This window comes from Bombus terrestris, chromosome 7 (assembly GCF_910591885.1).
Source record: "Bombus terrestris chromosome 7, iyBomTerr1.2, whole genome shotgun sequence".
Taxonomy (NCBI): domain Eukaryota; kingdom Metazoa; phylum Arthropoda; class Insecta; order Hymenoptera; family Apidae; genus Bombus; species Bombus terrestris.
Window position 1 is genome coordinate 16,784,744 of NC_063275.1, and position 20,764 is coordinate 16,805,507.

Consider the following 20,764-nt stretch of genomic DNA (forward strand, 5'->3'; position numbering starts at 1 on the left):
GTGTCGTCCCCAATGCGCGACAACCACCTCTTTCTCGCCATCGATATTCCGCAGCTTCCCTACAAGATGAAGTACAGGGGTCCTCGTGTTGACAGCACCCTCGTAACTCTTATCCACGAGCGGCAAGAACGAGCATCCGGTTTGTTCGTCACCCTTCTTACGGATTAATTGTCGCCTACCTTTGTTTGGACGTGTGTTGTTTTGTAAATACCAGTCTCGAGACTCGATGGGGAGAAATTTGATTGAAACGGCACGTGGGATAAAGGACGACTCTTGAGACGAGCGAAGATAGAAAGAATGCGACGATTTATCCCGTTGTTTTCGGACGATTTTACAATCATCTCGTAAAGCCTCCTTGGATAAAGTAAAAAGAATCGGAAGTCGCGACTTTAAGATTCGAATCGAGTATCTTTAAACGCGAACACGAAGCAGAAACGGCAGTTGCCCGTTTGGTATAAACATCAACGGGCCGCTTAAAATTGTGTATCACTCCGGTTATATCGGGGCAAAGATATTACGAATTCGCGATAACGATAACCATTGCTGCCGGGATATGTGTAACGAGTACGAGAGATCGTGACTCCTGTTTTAATGGCGGCACCGAGAGCGGTTCTCGAGCCACGCGAAGGGACGAGAGAGAGTGGAACGCGGCTGGTGGTTTAATCTAATGGAGCCGAGAGACCATGAAACCTGGTGATAAACTTACCCGTAGGCGGCCAGGGTTGGATCGTAGGGATAGTAACCCGTGGCGGCAGGTTGGAGGGCTGCCGTGCCCCATGCAGCACCCATATCCGCCGTCATCCCCATTCCCGTCGTGTCCTTCAATCCGTACGGATTTCCCTGCAATCGAATCGCATAATTAATTACCTTGGTAGAGATTGCGGCAACTCGAACGTGTAGAAATTAGAAATTCAAAGTACCCTTCAAAGTTACAGTTGGAAATTAAAAAAAAAAAAAAAAAAAAGAAAAGAAAAATGAAAGAGTAAATAAAGATTCTGTTTCCGCATGGAGGAATTTAATTTTTGATGGCGCAAATTAGCATTATTAATTGGTAATTATTTGTAACATCAAGGAGAGGAAACGAAAACGAACAACACGATCCATCTTCCACCTTCTTATCTATCTGCGTATTAAGGTCAGCCGTGCGAGAGCGCTTAAGACCGCAATGTTACAACTAGCTTTATTGTAAACATTGGATACCATATGACAACGCTACAGCAACTTTTAAAACGATGATCGATTAGCTACAAGCGACGATGGTTACCAAGGATGAATACATTGTCTCGACAACTTGCACACCTTCCGGCGAAGCTAAAATAAATACACGGTATAAAACTCAACAACGTGTATCATTTATCCGTACGATTACACGTACCGTTCGAGATATCGCATTCGTATGTTAACAAGAACGGCACAAGCACCAGAATCGCGACCATGAAGAATGATATACAAAAGCGACGGTTATTTTTACCACCGCCTCGTGACTAATTTCGTCTCCAAGCTCGAATATTCCCTGTCCCGAACGGAGCAGCCCACTCGCGGCAATTTATGCAAACGGTCCATCCGAATTAAAATCGATCGATCCATCATCTTAAGCGGCAATCTCGCCGCGGCGCAGGTTCGTTCCAACGAGGTCACGCGGATCAGTCAATCCATCGACGAGTGACTGACGATCCGTTAATCGAGCTACACCCACGAGAAACGCTCGTATTATCCACCAGCGAATTCGTTCGCCAGTAATAAAACGATTCCAGGGACGATTATCGCCGCGAACAATCGTGTACTTTGCCGTTCTTTTCTCCTTATACTTCGCCCGATTCTTCGAAAGGAAAAACGAAACAAACGTTGGAGAAAAGAGGGACACGAACGGGGCAAGGGAGCGAAAATTTCGAGTTTTAAACGAGCCAACGTAGACGCTGCGACTCCGTCTCGGCCGGATATATCTACTGGCGCACCGACTCGCGGGAATTGGATGTTTCCAAGTGTCGGTACAAAGCGCGTCATAAAGACGCCCCTTGCTTGGAGGTAGAGACAGAGAACCGAGAAGAGAGCCGAAGAAAAAAAGGAGAGAATAGGCAGTGACGTTTGGGGGTGGAGAAGCACGAGAAACGGTGGCGGCGCGTTTGCTGGCTAATGGTAGCACAATGGGATATTATTAGAACGAAGGCTTAAAGCCGTTTGGCGCCAGGAAGTTTCGCGTTACACAGATCGGCGGCGACTCGCTCGCCTTGCTTCCCTGACTCTTAATTCTCGCCGGGTTCATCCCTTCGTTTCGATTTCCGAATCCGCTCCGCTCCGGTAGCCGTGGCTACCTTTGTGGACCACCGTTCTTTCCCTTATACCCTTCTTTTTTCCCTTCTTCCTTCCAATATGTAAAAAAGAAACGGAGAAGAGGAAAGAAAGAAAGGGCACACGTATTTGTCCCCTGTTGCCGGACTTCCATGCCTTCTCTTTCCACGGAGGCAATTTTAATGGAGAACCGCGGGTGGTCCACCGTCGACGCCTCCAACTATTGTTACGAGTGCGGAACGCCGCTCGGTCACCAGCCGATTATACGACCCACCGTGCATTATTAAGGTAGCAATAAACATGCGCCAGTCGAATTTTCTGAACGCATTAGGACAGATGATAAGCCTCGCATAGACTTGATCCTTAAATCTTCAAAACTACAAGCGACCGATATTAGCTTTAGAACCATAGTCAATTAATATTCCTGTAGTAACGAACCATTGCACATTCGAATATGAAACCTATACGTTTCTTTCTCTTCCAATAAACGCTCATAGAAATTACAGAGACAGTATCTTTCCCCGTTTGATCAGCGTGCGTCACGACACAGCCGCGTCTCCGGGCGAAAAACGATGTCGCGGCCGATTATTATCAGAGAGCACGTGCACGGACGGATATCGGTGGATCGACTGCGATGAAACGATTTGCGACTGGCGTGCATTTGAGTGTACGTGACGAGCCCAGAAATTATTAAACAGCAAGTGGAAGCGTATAAATTCGATTAACGTTAGATTCGAGGCCGAATAAACGTCCTTTTTGTCGTTCGTGGTTCTGATACTCGAAAGGTGAACGAAAGAGCAAACGCAAATTTTTTTTTGCATGTCCCTATACCAGGGGTGCTACGACTTAAAAAATTTCAAAATTTTCGTCGATTCGTCCTTGATCGCGTATGGAGAAGGAAAGCGAGAGGACGGCATCTACTTTATTTGCTGAGAGTTCTTTTTACGACAATGTTGCATGATACGTACTGTTCGCCGGAACTCTAACCTTTTCTTCACTATAGAAAGCTTCGAACCTGTAACCGCTAAACCGATGCAACTTAGCAAAAAAGGAGAAGTTCCAACCCTTTTTAATTCCGTGTAACACAAAACAAAGCTAAAACAAACCTTACCACGTTACTCTAAAACTTAATCCAAACGCTTCTTCCACACCCTCGGGAAGCCGTGATTCGTCGCGCCCGCGCGTACACACACATACACACACATACACTTACATACACACACGGCCAATTAGCACACGCGGACGTACTCCCCGAAAGTTTGACGGGCGAGTACAATGCCAAGTTGGACGGCGCCGTTTCGCGGAGTTCGATCCTGAGGTCAGCGACAAAAGACAACCGGCGGAAAAGTTGGCCGAATATAAAGAGGGGACGACGTGACACGAGGCCCTCGAAGTTTAAAGTTGGAGGCTCGGCCAGCAGTTCGGCTCGACGATAATTTAATTAACGGTCGACAGGGTGGGTCGAAGGGATCGGACGGAGTTTAGTATCGATGCGTAACGATAATGAAGCCGTAGTGAGTTCTCGCGTGGGACAGCAGCTTTCAGAACATTCTAAGCTACGAAGCGATCGGTTCGCGAGATTTCGTTGAACGTTCCTTCATTCGCGAGATCAGAGATCGTACATGCTATCTATTCGGAAGATTATTTATTCTGCGGAGAGCTTGCGTTAAACAAGGACCACCGTGGTCGGCTAAAAGAGACCGCTTTTTATTAGTTCCTTTATCGCTCTTCGTTCTCGCGCCACCCACTTCATTCAATGCTAATCCGATTCTTATTATATTATAATGCTCGTCGAAACGACGGCGCGCCGGTCGAATCGTCGGAAGCACATGCTTCCTGCTTAACGATCCCCACTTTTTCTGCCTTTCTCTCTTTTTTCCTTCCTCGTCTTTCGAAGAGACAAAGGGTCACGGGTGAAACGAGGAAGAAAAGATCGAAGGAACACGAGAAAGAGCAACGGCGACGCAGAGGAACAGGTTGAAACGATGAAATTCGCGCCGCCATTGGTTTGCGCGACGACAGCATCGTCGTTGCTGCATGTGCCGCCTGTCGATGACCTTATTTGAATCACCTCATTATGTAAGAATTTCGTGTACGCGTTCGAGCTGGCGCGCGCGCGCTCCGCTTAGGTAACAGAATGCGTGTTCGCGAGTCAAGTACCGAGCTGAAATCAAAGACTTTTATTCGACTTCCTTCTTCTGAAGTCTTACGGGTTTCTTCTTTCCATGTACGCGAACGATCATCACGACGTGGAAATTTACAAAGGTCCATCGCGCCAGAAAGGCGTTATTGCCTAGTAAAGACATTCAGGGAGCCATGCTGCGAGAGGACTACCCGATCCGATGCGAGTTAGCCGGCGGGAAATGGGGAAAATAAAGCGAACGGTTTCAGCGTATTCGCGACTCAAATGGCGGAACATCTGCAAAGATAAAAGTTGCTTGAAACAAAACCGTTGCTTATCAAACTCGACTACATTTTATTTCATTTCGTAGTCAATATATATATCTGAGAAGCGATAAGATTACCTACATTATATTCGATATACGTTACTAATAACTTCACCCTTTCAGATAAGATTAGTTGGCGAGCAACAACTATTTTCACACGATAACGCAGCTTTATTACCAATTCGGGTACTGGTGGGTCGCATTTTCACGCGTATGCCACCCACCGTTTTATCGTTCGTACAATACATCCAAGTAAATATTATTTTTATAGAAACGCTTATCAGCCTGATTACTAAACAAAGTACCATGAAAATTCCCTAGATGCTGGCAACCTACGCGTTACACTTTTTAAATCTTTCCACCTCGTAGCGAGGATAAACGACGTTGCACGAACGTCAAGAGGGCATCGATATCGCGAGCGGAGGGTGATCGCGGGCTCGTCAAAATTCTCAAAATTCCCGCTGGTCGTCCATTTATGACATTCCAGGCTCGGTTGTCGCACGACCGCGGGAGGCTGAACGATCTCGTCGCGTGCACGAAATTGCACGACGCCGCTGAAATTCCACGAAGGGCTGACCAGGGCGAGCAGGCCGCGGGCTAGCTGCAATTTATTGCGATAAAGGTGCAAAGCTATGACGTTCGACGCATCGTCTCACGACAAATGGCATTCCTCGAGCGTCGATCGGTCAAGCCCGACTAATAACGCCAACTACCGTCCGGATAGGGGAGCCGCGTCGAATTTTTCGTCTGACGTCTGACACGGGGGACTGCGGTAGGTTCGACTTCTCTGCAGCTACGTATCGAGCAGACTACGCATTGTAGTAAATAAATTCAATTCGTCGCGTCAGGTCGTTTAGAAGCAATCTGTTCGGCGTATCATTTGCTTCTCAATCTAATCTTGCGGGTTACACAAATTTGTATATCGATGTATTCCTTGTATTAAGCTATGTACAGATTGTGCAAGATTGACCCGTGAGGCTTGCTCAGCCGATACCTGCCTCGCTCGAGTTGCCTCGCGCGATCATGTTGAGTACGCGAAGCAAGCAAGCGAGGCAGGATGAGCCACGGTTACGCTTTCCACAAAGTCATCCAGTACGCGTCCAAACGAAATGAGTAAGAAGCTGCGGGGTATCTTTGATGTTGCCAAGAAATCGGTACTCGTTGACTCGCCTCGAGACAGCTTAATCCTGCTATTGTCTTCTAGTCTATATTTTATTATAGTTAGAATAATCATTCTAACGTTCTACCAATCAAAGTGACAGAAACGTAATACCGCCTGCAAAGTCGTAAGAAGAGAATACCTGGAATCGACTTTGACCAACAATATTTACCAGCACTTGACGCTCCGATCTCGCTATGCTTCCCCCTCCATTACACATGAATGTAAGAAACAGTAGAGGGGGAGTTGTCTGTAAAGCTGGCGTTGAGAGAAGCAGCCTTCAGCAAATAATTTCGAGCCTCCTACACCGACTCTGTATAAACGCGATGAACTCTGGTATTCTGAATCGACTCGAACGTTTTCCAACTTAGAACGCGTCTACGTTACAGGATGTTACACAAGCGACGTGTGCAACGAGCATTATCAAGTTTCAGCCGGACACCATAACGATGTCGGGGAATAAAGATCGGTGGGCAACGCTTGTGTATTTACCGGGGACGCGTTTACATACATTAGTGGTGCGAGCGTAGCGCGAAACACGCGTTACACCAAGCCAAGAGCCGTGTAGGCACATTGTATCGCATGCGAGCCGCGCGTAACTGCCAATTATAAGAGCGTAAACGGTCCGCGATTAAGAGTGCTACGTGTGTTACGCTTATCAATGAGCCGTAAAGTAACGCATTTCGCGATATCGCGGATCGGAATGCTCCAACGGCTCTTTCATTGCGCCGGAGACATGCGACCGCGTGGATTCGAGCGGACGAGCCCGCTCTGCGAAGAGACAGGAAACGTCCGCTATTTCCATTTATTTGAACAATCGCGTGGGATCACGCCAACATGTGTTTCCAGATAAAACACAAGAAATTTCAATCTTTTTCTAAGTCGTTGCAAAGTAAATCTTTCTATCCTTTTGTAGTCGAAAAGTGGAATAATATACGGCCTTGAGCGATTAACTAAACGCGTGAGAACCTTTTCTGAATACGATACGAACTAGATTGAGGGGGACAATTACAAAGTGAAACGATACGTTGAAATCTACCGAGGCAGTGTCTCGAGGATTGCTAACAAGACCGTTGTACGTAGGTTGAACTTGTTCATCGCAGGATCGTAGCTTTGATTCGATCATGAAGGACACAAACGACAAAAATTTACGTTGGATCCCTTCAAGCCCGAGTTTCGTACATCACACGATAGGTACGAAATCCTGTTTCTCTATGTACTTTTAAAGAGAACCAACTTAATTCGCAATTCCATTTAATTAACAGAACGACAACAAGCTCGACGACACCAAACGCAGCTGAACCAGTATCGACTCCATAAGTAGGTTCGTTGCAGCGCTACTTCTGCTTCCCGCCTTTCCTTCGCTTCCTCTTTCCTCGACCCGTTGCGAAGAGCATCGAGAACGAGCTACGGCCGCGTTTAAGAATCGCGCGGAACACAATTTTTCACCCAGGCGTCGAAGTTCTACTCGATAACGTTCCGCGCCTAATCGAGCGACAATTTATGAATGGCACTGTCGAGAAACGGTGTCATAATTGGCATACAACGTGTCGGGAAATATCCCAGAATCAATTAACATCCGCTTCAAAACGCTACGCACTCGTGAAACGAACTGTGAAATAACAGAAATCACACCCCGTGCGTTTCAATCCGCATTCCTTGCGTTCGCGAGCCACCCGCACCCTATTGCTGATAAAACGCCAATCTAAATTAATTTGTCGACCCGATATCGTGCGTTCGTCGATCGCTGGCACATTCATAATGCTGATTGTCATGGAATCACGTGAACCGTTAAGGTCGACGATTACGAGTTTACAGGGGAAAGGGAATCGAGCGACTGGATATGTTTGAATCAGTACCGCTGATTCTATTTAACCCATTAAGAACTGGCAGCGCCACGGCATTGCGTAACATTTTATTTGCAATTTGTTTTCAGTCGATTCGTATCACCGAATTTTACTTTTTAATATGGTGGCTGGGAAAAGGAATTGCGAGAATTTCATAGGTTTTTGATATCTTGAAAATAACAGAACATAAGTTACGGTATTTTTGTTTTTCAACTTCTGCTACGTATGCTGTGTACGTACTGTGCTGGTCCTTTAATGGCTTGATTGTGCTGTATAACACAATTTAACGAATATTAATAGCGAAATCTTACAGGTTACAAATTACTTATGCTAATAAATTCTTCTGCGTGACAGTAGCAATTTTGCAATAAAAACAGGTATAATTTAGTTTTACAAATTGCAAGTCAGCTAAGTGTATAATTTACAACATGTTACTTGTCAATTCATTAATATTAATTAGTGCATTATTGTGCAAGAGAATTCTATTCTATGAACTGAAGTGACTATTATATTACATGTCTGTTATAGATTTAATCCTCTGAAACAGGGGAAAACATTGACAGTGTTTGCTGTATAATACAGTCGTTAGAGAAAGTATTTGCAAATACTGTTATTTTCAATGAAACGTTGTTTCAATTTCCTTATCAAATTCTACGTTTTCATTACGTCCCTGTCTCGTTTCATTCCTCGTACTACTATAATGCTATTAATCAGCGTAATTAGGGTTCGTAATTGGCACCTATCATCGAATGGTCAGGACTCGCGAGAGCGCAACCCTCTTCAAAGAATATACAAGTCCGCACAATATCCAAGTCATTCTTACGTTTCAGCTTGACTGTTTGAGATAAGCAGACGAGCGATGGTATCTCTCGTTATCAGTTCCGACTAGGACTGATTGCGCGGTGAAGATCAAAAAGCCGCGGTTAGCATTTGCGGTGGTGAAGATAAACGCTTCGAAAGAACCAAACCGTGTAACGACACGCGCGCATTATCGGCCGCTAGATGGAGTCACGACGATAACTTTCCAACTTGAGAATCGGTGTCGTGCGATCGATACGCGGGGCACAGAAAATATTCCGAGGAAATTTGAATGTCATGAAACGATGCGGCTCGCGACAGTCGAAATCGCTCGTTATCTGCGATTTCATCCGATTCGTTCCATTTGGCGATGTAAAAATCGACCGTATAATTTCACCCAATGAAAGGTGGTCGGTCGTTATCGAAAGACACGCGTTGCTGATTGGCTGTGTGCACGGTTCGAGGTAGAAATTCATCATAAACGTGGATATCACGGACATTCGTATCTCGATCAGTTAAATACTCGGTTACACTCTGTCTACCTCGCATCGTCACCTTGTCCTATTTTAAGGCGGCTGTCCCGTTAATTAAATCGCGCTCAGAGAGAAGCTGTTAAGATAAGAAAACCGGCACTTTTGTCACGGAAATATCTATTCCTGAACCAGTGGAATTTTGCTTCCGTGTCGATGTTGAAAGAGCGTTAAACGAATTCCAGTTTCAATTTGATTTCGATTACGTCTTTGTACGTGAGATTTAAATGGCTTGTAGCGTTTAAGTGGTAGAATGACGAGTCACTCTGGACGGTGCCATAGAGGGATAAGTCTGTACCTGGAACTCGTTGCCTGCCTTTATCCAATCAGTCTCGACTGGTTGGCAGAGGGGCACAAGATTGATTGTTCCACGATTTCGTCCAAAACAACCAATTAGTATAATTATGCCGATAAATTCAAATTTAATTGGGCGCGGTTCCTCTCTCCACCCCGGAGAACTTTCTCGTACACCGAAAGCCAAATAACGATAATAACGCGCCGGTTATTATCTTCGAAGCAACGTATTTTGGAACAAAGTTCGGATCTAATTGCACGAACGATCCGTCGTATGAGAAAGGAAAGCAAACGCGTACACGGTGCTCGATGCACGCCACAGGAAACGCGTGTTTCGTACGATAAAAATTCACCGACACGATATTCTAACGTATGATACGGCGTGTCTCGAATTGACCTTTCACTCTGGCAAAGGATTAATGTACTTATCGTTCGCAACGTACTACGAGAGAACTGCGGCGGCAAAAAGGAGAACGTCGCGTCGCCGGCAATAAATGCAGAATTTAATTATCAGCTCTCTCTGTCTATCCCTTTCTTGGTTCGAAGCTCGCCGGTCGAAGTCGCTTCAAATGGGCTTGCAACATCTGGCGGACCGAGCGTGTTTTCCACGCCAATCTTTTTATCGTTTCTACCTCCCGGTGGTGAGTATCCACGCTCGAGTGCAGATATAAATTGGCCGAAACCCCGATACGATCGCGCGTCTATTTCTATACGTCTACGTCAACCGCGTTTTATCAGACTATCGTCGATATGCTCGCGATTAAACGCAAACAGTTTTGCTCTACACGCGTGATCTCGCTCCAATCTCCCGTCTAGAGTTCATTTTTGTCGTGTTCAAAACACTTCATCCGCCTACGTAACATCGTCCGATGCCTCTCTTCCAGACGTCACATTACGTACCTAGTACCAGTTAATAACATCTCTTAATAATTCAACGCCCTATAGAGAATGACCGATGGTCTGCATATTCTCCACTTTACGTGTATAAAGTCGTCGCAGTCATCTCAACTAAATGCACGTACATCGAACAGAATTCTGACCGTGTCGCGTCGTGTCGATCCCAAGCTCCTTTCGCTTCAAACAAGTTTTACAACGAACTTGAATGTTTCTCGCTCCGCCTACCTATTTCTTCGTGTCCTGCACGCGATACCGATTCGATGTAATTTCAATGTCCGCGGTGACTTAATTACCCACGCCGACACTTTTGTTCGGTAGCACGCGAGCCGCGATCTTCGCGATGTCATTTTCGTCTCGGGCAAAAGCGTTTCTCCTAACGCAACCAGACTTATTCTTAGCCGTGTTTTTTCCGCGCGATGAAAACGGCCGAGAGGAAACGCGTGTGTTTGCACGAGAAACGCGTGTTTCACAAGATTCCCGGGCAGTCTTTGGCGAGCGAGATTCGCCCCTGAAATATAACCGCGAATCCATCATGGAGTCCTCGTTAGACGTAGCTAGACGACGCGAGACGCGTCTTCCGCGAACCGAAACTTAAACGAGATTATCGCTCTGCTCACGACAGCCGCGCGTGAATAATTCGACACAGCCGGCGACGGAGGCGGCTAGAAAACGCGATCGAGTAAGACGCATGGATTTCTCGGTGGTTCTAACGGGCGCGAGAGAGACTCGTCTCCGCGTTTCCATCAACTGGAATTCCAAGCTAATTCGTGACAGGACCAACCGCTAATCCGTCTTGAGTTCGGCCAGTGAGAGTAATAATTGTCCGGCACGCCTAGCACGGCGCTCCGATCAGTCTGCGACCACGATGGTCTCGCATATTTCACGCGTGAAACGTTACAAAGCGTATTGCAAAAGCACCGAGAGGGCGGACGTCTGCTTTCCTCTTTCGAAACGCAGCTAATAAACCGTTTAACGATCGCGTTTATAAATACGAGGCGCTCGTAAGTCTTTCGATTAGCGCTACAATACGCAACTCGTGTAATTTATCGTTTCCAAGTAACGAAAGTTATTTCGTCGAGCTATGTAAAGAGTGACACGAAATTCTTTAGTTAGACGAGCATACAGGGTGCTTCGAATAAAGATAATTCGTCATATTCAATGGCCATAAAAATATTTTATAATCTCAGAAGGATATTCGAAAAGAGCCGGAATCTTACTATTTAAATCTCGCAACACTCGCTAACCGCGTTGTACACGATATTCAAATCCTACCCACCCTACAAAACATTCCCGTACGCAACAGCTTCGTTGAATAATCACCTATGAATAATTCATTTGTCGTTGCGTAAATATCGCTAATTAGCTTCTCGCAATTAACCTGCGACCTTCTTTCTTATAGAGAAAGGAAAAAAAAGAAAAGGAAAAGAAACGAAAAAAGAAACGAGAGCAGCGCACAAAGAAACAAGACCAGTGATACTTACCAAAGGAGGATAGAACGCGGAGCTGTCCATACCGATGCTAGGATACGGTCCTTGATCGGTGGTGGAGGGTGTTGGCGTAGGGTAAGACGAGTAGGAGGTTGCGGTGGGTGCTAACCTCGGGTATGCGCCCAGTGCCAACCTGGCCGCGCTGTCGTATTGACAGCTGCAGACTGTTTGTCCGGTCACGGGGTCCGTCATCATGGGCCTGCCGTTTTCGCAGCAACCAGGTCCCGTAGTGCCGGCCACAGGGGTGCTCGCTCCTCCGGAGGCGGGTGCGGCCGCGGCGCCGGTCGTCGTCGCCGTCGACGAAGGCGAGAGCGCGCCAGGGCTGAGTGCGCCTCCCGACGACATCGCCGGCGACGTCGCCGTCGTTGGTTGTCCACCGCTCACCAGCAGCTAAAATGATTTCAACGGCACGTATTAGCAACATGCTCGCTTGCTTTGGCCAGTTGATTATGGGTGTGTATAGGGTGTGGTTCGAAGGTGTTCCTTATGGGTTTGGGCGGGGTTAAGAATTTGGATGTTCGTGAAAGAATTACTTTTTTGCGTTCTATAGGAAAAAGGAAAATAATTTACGGATTTTAACGTAGGTATGGTATATATGTATGCAAATATACGCGTAAGAATAAATGATTGGAGATATTTTCAGCGGTTGAGTGGAACGGTAGGCGATCGAGATTTTTTCTGATTTTTTAAACAAACGGAGAATGGAAAATCTTTGGCCGTATGGGTTACGATCTTCGTGAACTTGTGGATAGATATCGTAGAACGGGTCGATGGTTCGATAAAAAACTGATTAACAGCGCTTTTGACGAAAGCGGAGATAAGAGGAGATCTTGTCAATGAAATTTGAAGTGGTGGTAACACCGAATAATAAGATAATCAGCTAGATAGGAAATTTAATTGAATTAACATTAAGAAGGACGAGTTTCGGGACGATATCTGATACATCGAACGAATTACGTTTAGATATCGCTCGAGTATCGAAACGAGGTAGAAAAGCTGTACGTAAACAAATTATATGGCAATAACGTGGTACGATATAAAATCCCTACGCCTTTCCTCGACCCTTTGTCCGTGACTCACGTTACCGCTGATTCATATTACCCGTTTCGTTGTCGTTTCCGTCAACAGCTCTTAGTTAACACCGTGTACCGATGTACGTAGGTAAAAAAAAGAAAGAAAAAAAAGGAAAGAAAAGAAAAACGTTCGCAGCTCGAATAAAACAAGTAGATACATGGAAATAAATTGCGAGTTAACCAGGCGATATCGGTTTTAAAAATAATTCTAGAGTAAAGGGTTAATAGCGGTAATGACGGTAATTTCAAAAGCAGGTGATACACGCTTATCGCCGCGGATCCGATTATAAATGCGTGCTCGATAACTCGATAGCAATTCCGTGTTACTTTAATGGACGATAATCGAGGATGGAGTAGCGGTATCTGTCGTTATTAAACAACAGATGACACACGACAATTAACTCCTTAAAAGGACCGTCAACGCGAGAAGGAGATCGAGAGGTGGAACAAATAATAATAAAAAATACAAACTATAATTCACTTCGGAAATCTTTGATCGAAGTTTCAAACGAAGTACGTGCTATGTTTCCCGTGGCTGGAATTATGTAGTGCGACATCAATGTTCACTCGCGATCAGGGTCCTTCGATAGCAATAATTGTCACGTAATTTCGTATAATGACAGCCGAGTATATTTACCGTAAATGTCACTCGAAGCTTTCCAGACCGAATAAATTAAATGGAAATTTATCTTGGAGCAAGTCAAATTGTTGGCCAGCCTTCGTACATCAACGATCCTTGTTTACGCTTTTACAAACGACCAAAATATCGCATGAAAATTACGCTTGTCGCATGTTAATGCGGAAAGAAACGCACCCGACCGCTTTTTTTCGTCGAAAGTACTTCAATTTTGTTTGGCTGCTATCGCCACGTCGAGTACCAGAACCAGACCAACGATAGCAAATATCTTGATGCGTACGTCGTTCTCCAGCCTAATTGTTGTACACGTTCGACCAAAAATATTCCACGTTTTATGTAACAAAGGATTATTATATTACACTATAGGATATTGGCCGAGTGAAAATACAGATACTACGTACAAGTTTCGGAAGGGCAAATTGCAAATATGTTTTACACGAGTCGACGACATACGCGCTTGATATTCAAAAGAACAGACGATACTTCCAAAAAAATGCAAACGATCGGTTGATGGATGAACCTAGGTCGGAGAGGACAAGCTTCGCAAAACTATCGATAATTAATTTGGTTGGCGTAATCGATCAGGTTCGAAATTTGCATTATAGTACTTTGGCTTAAAAAAACGAGATTGATATCACGCAAGGAGAATAAGACATTACCACCACGATAACTGCTTAATTAATGTTAATCATTCCTACGATATGCAAGAGCTACACAAAGATAAAAAATCGTTTGTCTCGTCGGTCATAATGCACGTCATACCTGTTGCACGCCTTGTTAAAAAATGAAATATAAACAAACGCAACATCGAAATCGAATCGATTGTACCGATAATAAATATAGGGATAGGTTTTAATCGCTTTACATAATAATCTTGCGCTAATAACTTCTCGTTAATGCACCTCTGAATCGTGCTTCCCTACAACTTTTATCGTCAGTGGACACCTCTAGCTACCTTGCGCTTACGTGCACTGGCGCTTCCATTACGTTTGAATAATCATACGACTGTTCAATGTCTCAACCTATTATTTTTGCTTAGAATACTGAATGTTCTTCGTCGACGCAGTATCGACGGATATAATTCACGGAGTCCTGGTTATTTAGATAATCGCGCGTATACTCCTAGCATTTACAAATTATCTACACGGACAACAGAGTTAACGACGAAGTGGAAAAGCGAACGAGCGAGACAAATTATTTCTAGATTGACTTTCTTGCGCTCGTTTTACCACCGCTAACGATAAAGTAGCAACGGATCCCGTGTTGCTAGATAAATATTTCTATATCGAAATATATCTGTCACGCATCGAACGACTCCTCTGTTCAAACAGGGCGGAATTTAATCACGCGCGGATTCCAAAAATACTCGTCTCGTGTATATTAATTCCCCCCGTTTGTTGCCTCTGATTCCGCGAACCATGTTCTAGCGTTCTAGGCAGGCAACGGTGGCGCGATCCCGCGATTAATCGCTTCCCAAAGGCAGCGTGCGTCGTCGATCTCTCGCGTAGAGTACTCACGAGGGAAGGTCTGCGTACATATATATCGCGTAGGCTTCTCCGCGCGGTAAATTAGCTCGCGGTAAATGAGGATGAAATGAATCCTGGTAATTAATACGGCAAGGGCGTGGAGTTATTTCGAGAGAACGAGCTCCGGAGAGCTGAAAGGGTGGAAGGGGAGAGAGAGAGAGAGGATCTTGTGTATCGTCGCGTTGATAAAGAGAGTCTTCGTCTCGCGTATGCCGCTTGCTGTAGAAGCAGGGAGGAAAAGGAGACGAAGTCGAAGGAGGAGAAGAAGACGAGTCAGAGGAAAACTGTTCGCTCACGTAGCACCTTTCTATTCGTAGAGCGCGTGTCGAAATCGGAGGCCAGGCGACAGGACGCCCACGGGAAACGTGATAAATAGGATCATCGGAAACATTATTTTCACACGCACGATTTTCCCTTCGCCCCTTTGTTTTCTCGCTGCTCTCCGACGAAAAAGAAATCTCGTCGAACAAGAGGCGGAGAAGAAAAAAGAAAGAGGAAAAGAATGGAGAAGAGGGAGGAAGGAGACGTCGCCACCGTTTTTTATAACGCGTCCATATTTTTCGCGGCGTGGACGTGTTTACGAAAAGCGGGATTCCACGTCGCGCTAAATAGTCGTAAGATATTTCGACGCCCCGTGGCTGCCGGCTACAAATTTCGTCCGATAATTTATCGCTAGTGATACTTAAATAGCGTTCCACCATGAAATTGGACGACTCGCCGATCATCCACGAGATCATCCTGTCGACCTCCGATTCACCGTAATTCCTATGCTACTTAATTTATTTTCATCAACATTGACGTAACTTTCGTGGTGAACGAGCTGTCGCGACCACTTTCGCTCGCTCCATCGCCTCGCACGGCTTTGTCACTATCGAAAATGTGCCTCCTTTCGGTACCCAACCCTAAGAGACGTACGCAAAGTCCCACGATATCGCTACAGCGAAATCTTCGATTAAAACGACACGCGTTCGCCATAATCGTTCAGGAGTACCGGCGTTTCTCTATTTCCACGAGCGAAACGATCTTCTCTGGTCGTTCGAGGCTCGTTCGCGCGCTCGGAAAGAAGCTGGCGCAAAAATAGACGAGAAAAAAGCAGACACCCGGACAGACCCGGTCTCGGAAGGGAACGAGGTAAACCGAACTTTCGTGAACAAAGAGCCGAGAAGAGGAGGAGGAGGAGGAGGTGGTGGAACACCTCGAGGCCGTGACACATGCGTGCCTGTGTGCGCGTGTGTCTCCGTGCACGCATAATCCTCTTTCTCTGTATGCGTTCTATACTCGTGTCTCTTTCCTTTCTCCGTGACTCTGCCTCGTTCCTTCCTCGTCTCGTCCCGTCATTCTCACTCTCGCCAATTCGTCTCTCACGGAACGTTTCGGCTCCTCCAGCGCGTCTGGAGCCATTCACGCCCTGCTGGGTTTCCCATCGGAACCTTTTAAAAGCCCGCTTTCACCCTCGCGGCAGCAACCACCGCCGCGAAAACCCTATGGATCCTGGGCCTGCAGGAACAGTCCTGACACGTTCGTCCGTCCTTTCCTCTACCGTTCTTCTACCTTCCACCACGTTTCTCTTCTGCAGCCCTGACAAACCCACCACCGGTCTCTTTTACTCGTCGACGATTCGGTGACAGTTGCGTTCGCAAATCAACCCCTCTCCAAGGGTGAAACGAACTCTCTGACGGGTGCTCTACGCGAGAGGCTTCGTTCGTGCATCGCTGTATTCGTGCGCCACAGGCAGAAAGAGAAACGCGAGTGATTGAGAAATAAAATTCAAATCCAGCCACGAGAAACGTTCGATCATGATTGCTGGGTAATTATAGCGTATGTTTTAATTGGAAGACGCTTGGAGCAGTTCGGTCTGGAGTGTACGCGCGAGCCAGTCGAGAAGCGAATGGTTCGTGGAAAACGTTAAGTATGGTTTATCGATGATCCGATGCACGAATAAGCGGTGCGTGACGCAGGTGTAAAGAGAATGCAGCCTCTCTCGACGTCGATGATGAGGAATAATTTACCGGTACGAACGTGTAATTTCGACGTAAGTGCGGCAACCCCTTATTCTCGATGCCCGCGAATTTACAATGTATCGATATCGTGTTCGATACCTGCACTGAATAAACTCGCGCGCGATCGATGAAATCGTCGCCTGTGTCGATGACTGCGCGATCTGGGATGGGTCGATCGCGTCGTCATTTTATTAACGATTGTTCCGTAAGTAAATAACGTTAATTTCGAACATGAACGAAACGTTGCAACCATGGATCTGTCGTCGATCGTCCGATCGGTTAGCGCTATCACGAACCGAAGGACCGGAAGTGCGTCCGTCCAACGTATAATTTCGTGCCGCGGACTATCGCGGTAATCGATCGGCCGATAGACATCGTGCTCCAATATCAGTGACGATAAAAGACCCTCGGGCTAGCTCTTCAATTTTTTCTTGAAAATCGTCCGTCTGATTAATTTAGACTCGGAAGGTAATCGTTTCCAAGAATTTCGATAGGCATCCGTCGACCATGACACGTCACGTTGACACGTTGGATTGACACGTTTTGCGAACGTGAAGACCGAAATTCGAAAAGCTAACACGCCGGTTTCCTTTATCGTTCTTTTTCCTCACGAAACACTAATCTATGCATACACGCGTGTCAGCAACGAGGACACGCAGAAGAAGAGGCCAAAGTGTGAAGACCAAGTTCTCGGAGAACAGGACTCGCACCGGTAAGTAAAGGGTTCTTCATAAACAGGATTACACGTGTCGAAGTTGAGCTAAGTAGCGGTTTGATCGCGAGTTATCGCCGCTCGTGCAAAGTAATCGGAGAAACTTGACAATGTGCCGCTCTTAGTCACCACTGGCACACGCGACAACGAAACAACCGACGTGATAATCGTCTAACAACCGATTTCACGGAATCACGCGACAGAATTTCAAACGTAATTCTGCGCGGACAGTCACCGGGGGCTAACGATTCGATTCACTCTGAGAGGGCAAAATCCGTTAAAGCAAAAGTGTCCCCGTTGGAGAAGTAAACGCAGTCAGAGACCGATAGGAACGCAATACGCGCGCGCAATTCGCACGAAAAAGATGGCGGACCCAGGGATACGAATGGACAGAGTCTCTAGACCGATTCTCCCCTTCCGTCCCTGGCCGTTTCCTTTGCCAAGGCAGCTCCTTCCACCTTCCTCCACCATGTGTCTTTTTCTCGTCGCTGAATTCTCGAGTACGTAAGGAGGGCGCAGGAGCCTTCTTCAGACCTCCTTGCGACCCCACCTCCTCTTCTTCGCGCGAGATCTTGTACGACAACGGCATTTACGGCCCCGGACCCCGACAGCACTTCTTTTTCGCGACAAATTAACCGTTGCGGTGATCCTTTCTCTCTTTTATTCTCTTTCAGTTGCCAGTGAAACGTAACTCGAATGCAACGCGTCGCGTGATTGCAATTTGTCTCTATCGTTGCTTGGTGGATAGAAGTTAATCGGATTTCCAGCTATGTTATCTGCTGTCTCCGCGCTGCGTAGAATATTGTTTCAAACCTAAACGTCTCGCACCTCGATAAACGTACTGCGTCAGCGAACGAGTTTCAATGCCTTGCCATTTATTTCGGAACGCAATCGTATCTCGCGTCGAGCTACGATGTGGAGCATTACGGTTAGTTAGCGGTGGTGTTGTCAACTTCAAAGTAAGAATGGAAAATAAAAATCTACAAAGCATTTGATGACGTATGGTTTCTTTGTTCGTCGTTCGGTGAAAGTTCTCAAAGGAAGCGCCGATTTTTCTAAAGTTGCTATTTATAGCGAATGAATCGTCGATCCACGCACTTGATGGCGGCATAAACAGAGCCGTAACAATGGAAACGAGGAGAAGAAGGTAAACGTAAGAAATCGTGATTTCCCGTCTGTGGAGACGGGAACAACGACAGACACCAGATGCCAATGAAATATCGTACGATAATGACGGCAACAATTTAACGTTAATTACCTCCGGGGGCTAAAGGGCGCCACGGAATGCCGAGAGCGGTTTCGTGGAGCGTCGCGGCTTTAAAAACGTCTAGATGGAAAAGGATGCGCGTCAGGGGCCGGCAAGAGATCTATTTGAAGCCCTAAAGACTCCGTTAAAGTGGCTGTAACTCGACGTTAAGAAGGCGTGAACGTTAACCGTACGAGTGACGGGACCGCTGGTATTTTTACGCGGCTTGCCGAAACACGTTTCTTTACCGACCGACTAAATTTTTACGACGGGTCCCGCGTCGGAGAAAATTTGTGAAAAATCCTCGCTCCGGCCGTTTGATTTTATACCATTCGCCGAAAGACAAACGAGAAGCGATGCTTTCTTCTCCTTCCTGCGCGGTCTCTCGTTCACACTAAACGTTGATGTTAAAAAGGTCGGAGTACGAAAAAGAGAAAAGAAGGAAGGAGAAAAAGAAATAGGACGTTGCTCGGCGTTCGCGTACGCGCTGCAAAATAAAATTCGCCCGAGACAGGACGCTCTCTGTCCCGAGTGAAATTCAATCTACACGATATACATATCGATCGTTTTTCTCAGAAACGACATTCCTGCCGGATCGGCCGGGTATATACGGTCTGCTGCGGCCGAAAGAGACCCAGGTCCCCGAGAAATCGTGAAAAGGAGAAGCCCGGCCGAATTCGCACCGGTACGAGGCCGTTCCCGTGCGAATGAGACACGTGCACCTTTAAAGAGAAACAACCGGTTTCCGCGACGTGCGTGTAAGGTCGGTGCAGCAGGACGGTGTGGTGCCCGGTAGGTAAGTACGTGCGAGAATCCGTGCCGTAATTGCCGATTCCGTCAATCATCGAGCAGCCTAGCTTCATGCTTCCACCGAATCTCCGCCGATCCCGGATAAACACCACGGGTAATAACAAAGTATAACCGGATAACGATGGTATAATAACGCGAGTTAACGAAGTGAACGAACCTCGAAATTCCCTGGTCGGTCATGCAATACACGGCTGTAGGTACCTGAGAGACGTATGTATAGAACGCGAAGCTGATATCTCGACGGGCATTATTGTAACCGATCACACACCGTCGACAAAGTAATAATTTCACGAAGTTAATCGGGTAACAACCGGCGCATTTCTGTGTGTATCGTTACAAATTGCTACGCGTATCGAAAGGATACGAGGGGAGTATCTTTGCTCGGTGGTATCTACGATCGACGATACGCGTCAAATAAACCGCAATTAAATTTTTCAGGGTTTAATACGAGGGAATATCGCGGTAACGATTCGCGTCCTTTCCATCGATTCTTTGTTACGCTTTCTACGCTATCGGTACAGTAGGCTACGAAATGCGTAAATACCAGGTGCACCATTCGGACGAAAGTTGCGAGACGCAACCCCAAATTGCGACGATCAAACGGCATTTAATCTCATTTACCTTGTAATTACCGATTACACGAAAAGTATAGCCTCGGTATAAGCACGGCACAAGGTCGCAATTTTTAGCCGCTCGGCAGAAAAACGCGGTGGCTGTCCGCGGTTAAGAAAATCACAGCGAAACGTAAAACGGAAGGTCCATTTCGGCCCTTCCAATTGAAAGTTCGCCGACGACACTGTGTTCGTGAACATGGTAAACAAAAAGTGAGTGGATGAAGGACAGGAAAGAAGGGGGAGAAAGAGGGAAAGAGAGGAAAGAGGGAAAGGGAGACACGAGAAGAGCGTAGGCCACGATCATGAAAACTGATATTACCGAGATATCGAGCGCTTCCGTGTTCAGGGCCGTAATTATACGGCGAACCGATGTATCCATTGCGCCATGCGCGTTATTG

The 20,764-nt window shown here is 46.4% G+C and overlaps 1 protein-coding gene across 2 annotated transcripts in view; it reads right to left on the reverse strand.

Moving 5' to 3' along the window:
* LOC100648208 (homeobox protein caupolican) overlaps positions 1–20,764 on the reverse strand; it is a 75,766-nt gene that overhangs the window by 27,184 nt on the left and 27,818 nt on the right. For both annotated transcript variants that reach the window (XM_048407007.1, XM_003396711.4), the window contains exons 2-3: positions 11,743–12,138; positions 707–840 (exon numbers count right to left, since the gene is read on the reverse strand). In XM_048407007.1, the coding sequence (XP_048262964.1) occupies positions 707–840; positions 11,743–12,138 (530 nt within the window). The remainder of the gene's footprint in view (positions 1–706; positions 841–11,742; positions 12,139–20,764) is intronic.